Source organism: Charadrius vociferus, unplaced genomic scaffold (assembly GCF_000708025.1).
Source record: "Charadrius vociferus isolate BGI_N301 unplaced genomic scaffold, ASM70802v2 scaffold111, whole genome shotgun sequence".
Taxonomy (NCBI): domain Eukaryota; kingdom Metazoa; phylum Chordata; class Aves; order Charadriiformes; family Charadriidae; genus Charadrius; species Charadrius vociferus.
This window is the reverse complement of record NW_009647046.1, coordinates 2717214-2730486: the sequence shown is the minus strand read 5'-3', so window position 1 is coordinate 2730486 and position 13273 is coordinate 2717214. Positions and strand designations below refer to the sequence as shown.

Below are 13273 nucleotides of genomic sequence, written 5' to 3'. Positions count from 1 at the left end.
CGCCTGGGCCTGAAATAGTAAAAAAATAAATAATTATTTCTGCTGAACACGCTATAGTCACTTTGTACACCTTATTACTATACCTGACAGTTCCAAAGTGAGCCTTTTGTCTCTGTGCTGACCAGTATCTCCTGATACTGAAATACTGTCTTCATTTGTGACATATATTTTTTTAACTCTTGTGGAGAGGTGGTATTTCCAGAGAAATGGGTAATGTAAGCATAATCACAGTATGAATAAATGGAATAGACTAGAGCAGTAGTAAAGCAAGAGATTTCTGTGGCGAGATGACTATATTCTGGAATAAAGGAAGATATCAGTGTGTTGACATAACGTGAAAGAATTAAATGTCTTCAGAAGCTGCATTGTGAACCTTCTAAAAATGCAAAGTCACTTATAGGTGTTTTTACTTTACAGTTTGTAGTTAAAAGAAACAAACAAAAAAATCACGAGGGAGCCACTCTCTAGAAATATCTGTGAGGTTGCTTAAAACTAGACTACTTCCAAGATATGGATCTTCACTACCTGCTTGCTTTTTTTTTTTGCTTTTTTTTTTTTTTTTCTCCCCCCTCAGCTCTGTTAATATCTGGTCATTCTCTGCTCTGTTTGCCACCTGCAGCTCTACCACTTACACCCATACTGTCATGTAACATGGGATCTGTTAGCCAAAATAAGAAGTAGTTTGTGGGTGCTAGTTTGAAAACTATTTCTTTTTCCACAAACTACATACCTTACTGGAAGAAGACAGTGCCCATGCGCTTCCTTCATCAGTTTACTTCTGCCTTGCAGATGCATTTAAGCTGTAAAGGCAGGTAGTTCTGTACAGAGTTGTATGTTCTTCTGGCAGCTGTAATTGTCATGGAGGTGCGACTGCAGAAAAGAGGAAGTGGATAAGCCCAGCAGACCACTGAGAACTTTCCCATTGAGCAGATGTTATTTATTTCAACTAGTTAATAATTAATGGAAATGTGTAATTGGCGATCACAGTGTTTTACTGGAAAATGCCAGTTTGGCTTAATGTTTTTGGAGGTTTTATTTGCCATACTCTCTACAAATAGTGCTCTGTCCTCTGCCAGTGCTCTAGTGAATTGGATGAAGAATTCCTGTGAGCCTGCTTCAGATTTAGCTCTTCTTGCAGGTATCTTTCCCTGGGAGAACACGATCGAAAGCGTTTGGAGGATGATGAGGACCGCTTGCTGGCTACACTGCTGCATAATATGATTGCTTATATGCTTATGATAAAGGTGACTTCTTTTTCTTTTAAATAGGTCACTGCTCAGATTTAAGCAGTATATTTTGTTGGTGGTGTCTTGAAACCATACCTCTCTGTTCACAGTGCTCAGAACAGTGAAGTATAAAAGAATGTTATAAAACATCTCCTGATCTTAATGAAAAAATTGCTTCAGTACCTAGAAATTCTTTGAGATATGCTGTCTGAGTTTATGCAGTTCTAGGCCATGGGTATACATATACATTGCCATTTAAAAGATAAGGTTTTATAGCCGTACTAGTACCTTTAGAGGACATTCTTATTATTAAGAGCGTGGGTTATAAATTAAGTAGAGACCATCTTCTAATCTGATTTCCTCACAGCTGCAAATTCCAAATTGTCTTAGAAAAGTCAGAGGTAAAAGGAGAACGTGGGCAGATTGTGAATATATGTATCAATAACTCGGGATGAAATTTGCTGTAACTAGCAAGCAACTCTTTTTATCTCATTCAGTGAGCTGCACATATGCACCTTAATGCTGCAGGTGGCTACTAGCAATATCTTTCTTTTAGTCTGAATAATTTCTTAGATAATGCAAATCCTCCCTCAAAGTCACTGGAAAATCAATCATGTCATGTTCAGAACCAGCTTAGGTGCATGGTTTTGCCTGTAACAGATTTGATGCACTATGCTGTCCAGTGTAACAGCTTGACAGGAAGGGAATGGGGAGAGAGAAAGAAGGTATTGATTTTTCCCAATATAAATGACATCTGAGGGTAAGTTTTAAGATGCAATTTGAGTATATTTGGAGTGAGTTCATTTCAGAAGACGACTCTGGGATTTATCCATTAGGACTTGCATCCCTGCAATACTTAAGGTAGAAGTAATGATAACCAGTGCAGTTACTTTCATCAAAGGATGCAAATGAGGAGACCAAATAAAGTTGGTTTCAAAAGGCTGACTCATGTGGGATGTTGATAGAGTTAGTCCCAGAGGGAAATAGTGTCATTTGGTGTGGTGAAAATCACCAGATCCCCAAGAAAACAATTTTCTGGTGGAAAGGGATAAGGAGGCAAACAAGATATTATGCATTTGGAAATGGTATCACTCTGGGCCTATGGGTTATAGGTGAAAAGGGAATACAGGGGATCCGAGAGTTGTGGTAAAAATACTATTTCTTTCAGTGCATCTTCAGAGATGCTCAAGACTGAGGATGGGATGAAGAACTGAGCAAAAGAAGAGTTGTGGGGTGTTGGATTTTTTTTTTTTATTGTTGTGGTTGCTTTTTCCCCCCGATCATGAATTTTGGGATAAAAGGTGGTGGATCTAGAATTTAGTGTATATTATTTGCATATAGCATTTTTTCCAAGCAGTTAGAGTGAAGGCTTTAAGAGACTAAAGACTGTACCAACGTATCTCATCAAATGTTTTGATTCTGAGCTTCCCTGGAGCTCATCTTCGGGAGGAACCTGCTGCTGTTGGAGGACTACTTGGAAATGTTTGTTAGAGCCCTGGCCTAGCGATCAGGAAAGAGATTGTGAAAGAGTGAGAATTCTGAAAGTTATCGTTCCTTTATGTTAGTATTTCTTGTGTTGAAGGCTCCACAGTTGACTAAATCAACTCCTTGCAGTGGAAGAGGAGGAGAAGCTAGCCTGGCAGATGACACCCATCACATAAGTCGCAACATGGAGAACTGAGGCTTTTGGTGTCAGTAATTGGAAGTGAAGGGTAGCAGAATTGCTGCTCTGTTGTGCAAGAGTAGGCAGGAAATCTGTTGTGCAAAGTTATCACTTGCCGAGTAGCTGGAAAAGGTGGTGTATGTGCAACTTCTGCTTCTACTGCTGGACTAAAGAGGCCCTAGCATGACTGAGCTGGAAATCAGTTGTTTTGCTCTCTTAGCAATGAAAACCAAGATATGCTGATTTTGGGAGATAGGAGTTGCTGCCTGTGAATAAAGATGATATAAGTAACTGTCTTTATATCTGCTTTCTAGGTGAACAAGAACGATATTAGGAAAAAGGTGCGTCGTCTAATGGGAAAATCACATATTGGATTGGTGCACAGCCAGCAAATAAATGATATTCTAGACAAGCTTGCCAATCTGGTAAGTAAAGCAGTGATGAGTGATGTATCTGTGGGTGCCACAGTGGAGGAAAAAAACTATCTGAAAATTCTTCTATAATTGTTCTGCAACACTAATTTAAAAATATTAAAAATAATTAAATTGAATTATTAAATACTGCCTTCATATGTATAGAATAAAGACCGTGATTTTATGACCCTGTTTATAATATTATAATGCTATACAGTTATCAGTTAGAACTGCAATACAAATATGTATAAACATGGCACTTCAGTACTGCAGTTCTATGCAACCCAAATGCTTTCTTAGTATCACTTTTGTGGGTGGGAATCTTTATTCTTCCTATGACTGTAACAAATGTTTAGTTTTCCATGGGTTTCCAGGTCATTATAAAATTTGTAGCAATCAGTTTCTACACAGACTGTTTCCACTATCAGCTGCTGTGCAGAATAAACCCTACGTCCTGTAATGCTCCTTAAGAATGTAGGTTAACACTTAAGTTAATAAAACTAGGCAGATTTTAACACAACCATCACCAGGTTGGATGCAAGTTAGGCCTGTTTGAAGCTAATTTTTCGAAGCATTTTTACGTTTGGAACTTGGTTTTATGCACAGAAAGGACACAAAATTATCTTATAATTAATTGGAAAAAAACATACCAGTTTACTGCAATGTTGCCAGAACCCTGACTCCTGACTATCCCATACTGAGTGTGACTATCCTGTACTAGGGTGAATGTTGTTGCATGCTGTGATAACTTACAGTCATACTTGTTGAAACTAAACTTAATAGAGTATCTTGCTTGAGGCTTTGTCCAAAATTGCCTCCAGTCAGCTGTGTTAAAAACACTTCTTTTTTCTTTCATTTGTTGAAAATGCTTCTAGTGTCACCTAATGGACTTATTTCCATGGATCAGGAGAAATTGCTTTCAAAGTTCATTAACGATTGAATATTTTTTTTTTTCTCTAGAATGGACGGGAACTCCCTGTGAGACCCAGTGGCAGCCGCCACATCAAGAAGCAGACTTTTGTAGTACATGCTGGGACAGACACAACAGGAGACATATTTTTCATGGAGGTAGAGACAAGAACAACTAATATTAATGCAACTAGTAACATTCAATAAATAATATTAGAAATCTTATGTAATGTTGTGTGCTCCCAGGTATGTGATGATTGCATTGTGCTGAGGAGCAACATTGGAACTGTGTATGAACGTTGGTGGTATGAGAAACTTATCAACATGACTTACTGTCCCAAAACGAAAGTGCTGTGCCTCTGGCGGAGGAACGGTCAGGAGACACAACTGAACAAGTTCTACACAAAGAAGGTACACACATTGTTTAATACACACAATACTGAGGGAAGACTGCATAGAAGAAGCAAATCCTTGGTGTGTCATATTCCACGTTCAAACAAAAAATAGCATTCTCTCTCCAGCACTGGATACCGAACTGCAATGGCTGTTTAACAGCACTGACACCTGAGGCTGGCATGATGCCTGAAGACAGTAGTACAGCAGAATGTAACTTAAGAAATTAAATGTGTTGCTTTTACTTCTTTTTCCTGGTTAGAAGAAGGAAAGCATCAGTATAACTAAATATTGTGTGAGCTCGCAGGCTTATAAAGGTAGTAAAAATATTGTGGTAGATTCATGGGGGGGAAAACTAAATAAAACTATGTTTTAATAATTAAGTTAGTTGTGTCATTTTTAATGACAAACCCAAACTGATCAAATAGATACAAATTTTTACTCCATGGATCCATGTTTGATTTTTATTTCATCTATGCCTACATTCTACATTAATATGAAAGCCCTTTTCTTCTCCTTATGATTAATTGCAAATATAAAGAAATAGCTTAAACCTACTAGGAAAACTCTGGTAACTCTTAGCACTCCAGTAATTCCTACACAATGAACAGCAAACAAGAGGTAAATATTTGTGAATGCAAGCAATATATTGAAAGGTTATAATCTTTGAGATGTATAAAAGGATTAGATTTCTATTTCAAAAAAATTTAATTTTGCACAGACCAGGTCATAATGATGCAGGTGTGAATACAAACAGAAGGAAGACAAAAGCAGTGTGCTACAGAAGTTACTTGGAAAATTAATTACGTATATGCTGGGCTTCTGATAGAAAATTTTCTTAAATTGTACTCTGAGATTATGGCTTAACTATTATTTGATACTAGAGAGGGGAGTTGGAGGATGATGAATAGAAGAATATAGCATAAGGAAATTCATAGATTGTATAAGCGTGACCAGTAACATTGATTACTGGAAGCCGAAAACAAGAGAGAGATCATGATATTGTTTTGAGGCTTTTTCTACTCTAGGAAACTGAGTAAACTTGATTAGATTGCTCATGAGCACGTGCCAAGCCATGAACTCTTCACTAGGTTGTGCTATGAAATGATACAAGATAGTTTCGCTGTCAACTTGAAAAGTAAATATAAATGCCACCTAGTAATTAGCTGTGGTTGAACTTTTATAGGCTTGTTGTTGTTATGCACCACATGGGGCTTGGGTTTTTTTTGTAGAATCTTAGAATATTGTTGTTCTTTTCCCTTAATAATTTGGAAAAATAACATTGTATTACTCTTTTATACGTTAGTGTCGGGAATTATACTACTGTGTAAAAGACAGTATGGAGCGAGCAGCAGCAAGACAGCAAAGCATTAAACCAGGTACAAGATTTTGCTTGTTGGGAACATTTGTTGTTTAATCTGCAATCAACAATTTATTTTTTTTTTTAATATATAACTTCTTTGAACATAATTTCCTTTTACTTGGAAATCTTAGGTTAACTTTGTACATCTGTGTGTACATAGCAGACTTAGTGGTATCATTAGCTTGCCCCCATATACCTTACTGTAAATACACATGTGTTTTGGTTTTGTTTGTAAAGAAGAGTTACATGCAAGGAGGACTAGCTGCCAGTAAAATGATAACTAGAAAAGACTATGAAACTTCAGCTTCACTTTCTCTTCATGGTTGGCTAGCTACTCCTTATATTTCTGATTGAGACATAGAACTATTTTGTCCACTTTGTGTTGAAAATGGAGGCTAATAAATATGCTTGTTTGTGTTAGTGAATCTGCAGCTATGAATCTGCAGCTTTCTGTAGACTTCAGTTCACAAACCTTTTCTATATTGGAAAATACTGCAGGTAAAAGGTGCAGTTAATGTCCATATATCAGTATAACTTCTCCAGTGTAGACACTCTTCTTAGTTTTGCATCATCATCTTTGACAGGATATATAATTATACCAGTGAAACTTTTCTTGGCAAACACCCCTTTCGTTTTCCTATCGAGTCAAAAAAAACTATAAAAGTGGATTTGCAGTTTTGGGAGATTGAGTTCTTGAGGAGGCGATTTTTCATTTTTCTTAGTCCCCAGAGCAGCAGGTGCTGTGTGCACCTGCGTAACGAACATGAAAGTGGCTTACTTTATACCTTCATAAGGTGGTTGTTTCTCCCTCGCTGGAGTCTGTTTGCAGGTTCAGGGTAACATCACTGTGGTTTTGTGTTTTCAAGTTCTATTTTTGTTGCGACTCTTTCTTTTTTTTTTTTTTTTCAAGTGGATTCTAGAACTTTGGGAGCCATGTTTTGAGGTACAAGCCTGTTTTAGGTGTGTCCTAACGTCAGATCTGAGGGATCTACATTTTGTACTCATAACTGTCATCAGTATGACTGAGAAGATCACTTGTGTTTAAATGTAGAATCCAAAGTGTTCAGCCCTCAGCTAGCTCTTGGAGCTTGGAAGAGCCACGATTTTCTTCCCCGTACCATTAGTTCAGATTAATTTGAAGAGGGGGAGGAAGGACTGGACTTTACATGAGGATACAGGAGGCAAAAGTGTCTGTGAAAGCTATTTTAAGAATTGGGCAATAATGTAGAATTAGTGTGTTTGAAAGCCATTCTCCAGAGTTCAGTCGTTCTGCACATATGATATTTTTTTAAAAAATTATTATAAGGAAGTGTTTTCTTGCTGAACTGAATAATGCAAAAGAAAGTAGATGAAAATGCCTAGATTGTCATCTATTAATACCCTCTATTAAATTGTCATTGTTGTAACCATGTTGACTTTTTCATTGCTGAAAGCATAAGACAATGCCATACAAAATCATCAAGCTCACAAATGCAAGCCTAGTGTGTGCTTGCTTATGTGCTTGAACTTAAGACTGTGCTGCCAGTGGTATTATGCAATTGCAGCATCTTACCATGCAGAAATGAAACATGGCATTTAAAACAAACAAAACAATAAATACAGACTGAGCTGACATCGATGTCTTTGTGTAAACAGGATGAAATTTGCTATAATACTTAAAAGTCTGGTGGTTCTTAGAAGGCTATCGTTAGTGAGTGGACTCTACTGAAATGCTGCTCCCTACTATTCTTAGTAATGTCCTCTCGTTATGCACATCAAATGGAAATTATGTTCTGATTGTTTTATATTTCCCTTCCACATATCATGATTTGGCTGACTGCTTTCTGTTCTTTCTTTCTCTCTCTGTCTGGATATTTTTGTTTGTTTGTTTTTCTTTCTTTTTTTTTTTTTTGTTAACGTATCACAGGCCCTGAGTTGGGTGGTGAGTTCCCTGTGCAGGATATGAAAACTGGTGAAGGAGGTCTTCTTCAGGTCACACTGGAAGGAATTAACCTGAAATTTATGCACAGTCAGGTATGAGGGAAATCTATGAGAAGACTGTGAGCATGAAGCTTTTTGCAGCACGCCTGTATGTGTTTCCTCTTCCCAGAGTATCCACAAAGACAAGGGATAGCATGATGGGGGTAAAAAAGCATACGTATATTTACACACAAATATACATGTATATATAAATATATATATATGTATGTAAAAATACACTGGAATTAAATATCCTCAGGAAAACTATAACCAACTGAAGAAAAACATTTATACAGGGTTCAGCTGTTGTTTCTGTCGGTCTGAATTGTCTAAGCACAAAACAAATGGTAGGCAGTGTATTAAGGGACAGAAAAAGTGATCAATAGTAATCTAAACTGCCATAATGCATCACACTGTGAACATATCCTGATGGCATAAGCAGTGAAATATTGAATATTGCAGGTACAGAGTGCAACCTTTGCATCATATTTAATCTGTCTTGTTTTAAAATTTGGGAAATTATCTGTAGAATTTAGTATGAGAACAAAATGGGAAAGTGGCTGTTGCTGTAATTCACAAAAATAAGAAAAAAATTACTGATTCTTTTTTCCTTCCAAATAGCAGATCTTGTGGGCATAGAGGAAACACAACTAGAATTGTCATTTCTTCCTTTCTCTGGATGTTGTTTCTGTTGCTTCCTTTGATCCTTGTTTTTTATTTTGCTTTGTGTTTTTTGTTTTGCGTATGATATTAAATGCATGCTGTGCTAGACAGTAGAATCAATTTTTAGGGGGGAGAGAGAGAGTGCGTGTGAGAGAGAAAGAAAGAGAGAAAGAAAAGCTTCTGTCAGTCCTCTGTGGAGTGTTTTTTCCTTTCCTCCTGACTAGACTTTTCTCCCCACACAAGCTTTGTTCTTCTTTGAGGATACGTCAGTGTAGATCCCACTGGAAGTGCACGTGCATCTCAAACACACATGCTCAGAATCTTTAGTGCTTCTCCCAAGGTCACAGCAGCACTATGTGCCTCTTCGAGTTCGTATGTGCCAGTATAAGCAGTGGAGAGTAGTGAACCTCCTTCAGTTTTCTTCCTGTCTATTAGCAGGGTAGAACCTGGACTACAGCTGACCTGCTGTAGTATTTGAAACCTGCTCTGTGATGGAACAGTCTACCTGACTTAGTTATAGACTTGAACTTTTTGTTGGCTGTGCTGAAATACAGAGAACTACAAGAGGAACTCATCAGTAGTACAGAATGAATTTTTGTAGTTATTGGAAATGGCAGGTCTAAAGCCTTTGAGAATTAAGTCCGGGCAACAGTTTGATATCATTACAGATGGATGTAATAGAAATTACTTTGTCCTAAGGTAAGGACACACCATAGGGAATGTTCTGTTTGCTTCTCCTTTTTCTTCTTCTGCCAGAAGTCAAAAACAACGTTGAGCTCAAAATGCTAATTTCTTCAACAGTCTATGGAGATCACTTGTTTTATAAACTAACAGCCAGGCATATATGCATTTGCAGTCAGGAGAGTATTAACTATGAACATTAGGCATTATCTGTTAGAAGCACACACTGTCTGAAAAACAGGCCATTAATACCAGAGAGTATGGTTCAGTTAGAACAAACAACTGAAAAGTAAAATTACTGAAAAGAAAATTGGTTCTGTTTTACCTCAAACCAGGACATTCCCACATCATCATCATCGTCATGGTTTCTTAAGTGTTAAACACATAGTGAGCACACATGTATCTGTCCAAAAGAAAAACTCCAAATCCTAGAACATACCCTTGTTCTTAAATTCAAAGCCTTTTTTTCCCCCTGAAAGACTGGAATGACATTCTGAAAGAAACCGTAGGGAAACCTAGCACTGATTGTTGTTATACGACGGTCAGGACCATTAGCAGTTGAATTTTGCACCACAGGTGTAGCACAGTCCCGTGCTACCACCAAGCACTCCTAGAGTACTAGCTTTATCATATCTTTCCTTACAGAGAATGGTGTTCTAATTTATTATCTGTGATGAAAATTAGTACATCTTTTCTGGAAGATAGTCTGTGTGGGTCAGACTCAGGAAGTATTCCAGCTCTCTTCCCCACCTGAAAGATTATTCCTCCTCTTCATCACTTCTCCAATGAGGCTGTAGCCAGATGAGTTTCTATTACTTAAGATGGATATTGAAACAAGTACAGTTCTGGAAAATACACTTCATTTATTCAATATATTTAATTCTCGGTCTGTTAGATTTACATTGCCAGCTGGCAAGGGCACTCCATACCATTTAGAGGATTGAAGACATATCCTTGTTTTCCTTCTCAGAACAAAGTGTATAGACAGATATCAAGTCTGCCATTTGAGGGTCTGTATAGAATGGACAACTGTAGCAGTGATGTAAAGGATTCCTACTAGTTGAACCATACAAAAAATACCCTCCAGTTTCATAATCTGTGGAGCTAAAGGATGTTTGCATTCTTATTCTAACACTCATCCACCAGTCTGCGTTCTTGATAAAAGGGCTTCTATTCTAGATGAATTGTCCTTTCCAGTTTTCATATAAATTGTACGAATTGCTCCCTAAGGCAGTTGATTTCAGAATATGTATATAAGCATGATTAAAATCAGGATCCTACAGCCATATCTCTGGTGAAAATGGCTTTTTCTGTTGAGTTTGAATGGAGCTACTGACCAGCAAATGCCTACAGGACCTCACCAGGCACAGCTTTCTCTTCATCTTCCTTTCCTTACTCCGTATACAGGCCCTGTTCTTGGCCCTCTTTTCAGCAATGCAGCAACTGAAGGGATTTCTGTTGCCCTGCTTGGTTGGACGTCACAGCAGTAATTTATTTAGAACATAGGAAGAGGGGTTTCCACTTTTTTTTTTTTTTAAAAAAAAGATAAATGGAGTCTATTCTGTCCTACCCAAGAAGACCGAGCATACTGCTTCAGTGTTAGAATGTTGCTTGCTTTCATGAAAATGTTTTTGAAAGCTCTTGATTTGCAGTGTGTATACTTTCTTACCGCCTTGTGAATTCCTCAGGAAATGTCTTAGATGCATGGTGGGCCAACCTGTTATTGACACATGATAGTTCTCATTAGTGTTCACATATTACCTCATCATGCCAGCAGCGCACATAAGTTTAAGAAGGAAAATATGTTCAAGTCTATCTGTGCCTAGCAAGTCAGAGGAAGTCCTTTGGAATAGGGAGGAATCGAGTATATCTGTGGCATTGGCAGATTATCCTGAATTTACAACTACAAATTATGTTATAATATTGGGACTCAGTAACTCTGTCCCCGGTATGAATTCATCTGTGTCAAAAATAGATGGAGGTTTAATAACATGCACAGGCACATGCCCATCTACAGTAGGATCCACACTGAATGCTTTGTCTTGAAGAACCACAGTTTCCCTAGGGTAAGTAACTGTTATTTCCTTTACACTTGTTTTCTGATTGAGTGAGAGGAGAGCATCTCTGTTCCCTAATAAATATAGCAAGAAATTGCCCATCAAGTAATATGTCTTCTGAAAATGGATAACTTACTGTAACTGTGACAAACTTGATAAATCCTCATCTTGCTCATAATTCTTGTAGAATTGCAGCACTCCTTAACATTATACTCATGATCATGAGCACGTGGGGCAGTCAAATCTTTTAGGCAGCTTTACTGTTAGTGTTACCAGATAAAATAATCAATGTTTCACCTTCACATTTGAGTTTCTTAATTTTATACTTTAAAGTACTAGAAAAAATTTTCACAGAAAGTATTACAGGAAAAGGAAACTAAGTGCAATAAAGAAAGTGTTCTGTTATTGGCATGTTTACTCTGTAACTATTCGTCAAAAAATAAAATGTTTTTGACCAACTAAACTGATACAGAACATGGGCGAAAACAGGCAAACAAAAAAGATGGTATTGAGTCTCCTTTCCCTTGATTGCTTGAATGTAAGCAGAAAGCAAGCTTCAGATTTTCTGATTAAGTAAGTGGAAGTTTAGTTTTTTACATTGAGCAAAAAATATCCTGGGTCTGTTTGTTAGTTCTCTGCTAATAAAAATAATAATAAAAACCCTTTGACTTGAACATCAACCTGACTTCTCTCAGATGTATGGTGCATTTACTGGTCTCTATTGATACAGATAAGCTTGTTTCTTTAAAAAAAACCACAACAATTTTGGGTGTTGTTGTCTTTTGCCTTTCTTGGGTAGCATATCATCTATGATTGCGTGAGTGTTGCTAATACTATATTCAAGAGGGCTGCAGAGTTTTCCTTTTCCTTCTTTCCAAGACAATGAAGTTTCTCTAGTAACATTTTTTTAAAAGGTCTGGAGATCATGGTGTCCTAAGTGTATACTGATACTGAAAGTATCAATCCAGACTATTGTAATATAGTCTTGCAAGAGTCTCTCTAAGGTATTTGACATAGACTTACTCTGAATGTTAGGGCAATGTTACTCTTGGTGTTTCTCTTGCCTTGAAAAAGCAAGTATATTAGAAACCGCAATATGGAATTGATTCCTTATAGTACTTTCTACAGCTTCTTATGTCTGTGTACCGGCTCTGACCCTTTTGGAGATGTGCATGTAAGAAGGGACTGATTTGTATCTTGAAATAGATTGGATATTGAACACACTCGTTATGCTCAGAAGAACTTGTTTATTCACGCAGTCTTGGCATCTAGGTTCTGGACTGAAAAACCTAGTCCTGTAGTTCAACTATTTTGTCTTTTGGGGTTCACGTACGTAAAGCATAAGTTTAAAGCAGGTTTGTTTTCCAAGTGACTGCTCAGCTGGCAGCAGCCATATGTGAAGTGAGCAAACAATAGAGAAGGGTCCAAACTCTCCCGTCCTACTTAAAGCAGAAGACTGGTACTGACTGTTAAAGGAAACAGTTCCAAGAGTACGTATGCAGATTATATATCATAAACTGTAGTAAAATCTTAAACATCAAGGCTGTCAGGGAGAAGGAAGATTAGTGGTTCCTCATTGGATTAAAATCGACTACCGGATAAGTTAGGAGGATCGGTGTCAGGGTGGGAAGTATAGTGCCCCTTACCTGCCCTCTGTGCCGGAGGAGGATGCATGGAGGGGCAGAAACTAACTGGGATGGATCAGAGGCTACAAATTGTGGCAAATTTGGGAGCCAGCTTTTTTCTCGTCCCCCTTTTCTGTTGTATTTCAGGTGTGTTGGTATTCTTTTTGCAATAACTCATTTGAGTGCCTGAAGGGGTAGCAATGTTGGATATGTCAGAGTTACTAACTCCTTCGTTTCTCTTCCATGCTTTCTCCTCCTGCAAGGAGCGGAAGGTACTTCATCTTCTGCTGTCTTCGCTTCTTAGCACTTTTAAGTTATTTG

At 37.7% G+C, this 13273-nt stretch overlaps 1 protein-coding gene across 1 annotated transcript in view; it reads left to right on the top strand.

Annotated features, from left to right (window-relative positions):
- MADD (MAP-kinase activating death domain) overlaps positions 1 to 13273 on the top strand; it is a 60833-nt gene that overhangs the window by 39808 nt on the left and 7752 nt on the right. Inside the window, exons 27-33 of the mRNA XM_009895647.1 lie at positions 1139 to 1244; positions 3204 to 3314; positions 4263 to 4370; positions 4458 to 4622; positions 5911 to 5983; positions 7874 to 7980; positions 13216 to 13224. Of these exons, the coding sequence (XP_009893949.1) occupies positions 1139 to 1244; positions 3204 to 3314; positions 4263 to 4370; positions 4458 to 4622; positions 5911 to 5983; positions 7874 to 7980; positions 13216 to 13224 (679 nt within the window). The remainder of the gene's footprint in view (positions 1 to 1138; positions 1245 to 3203; positions 3315 to 4262; positions 4371 to 4457; positions 4623 to 5910; positions 5984 to 7873; positions 7981 to 13215; positions 13225 to 13273) is intronic.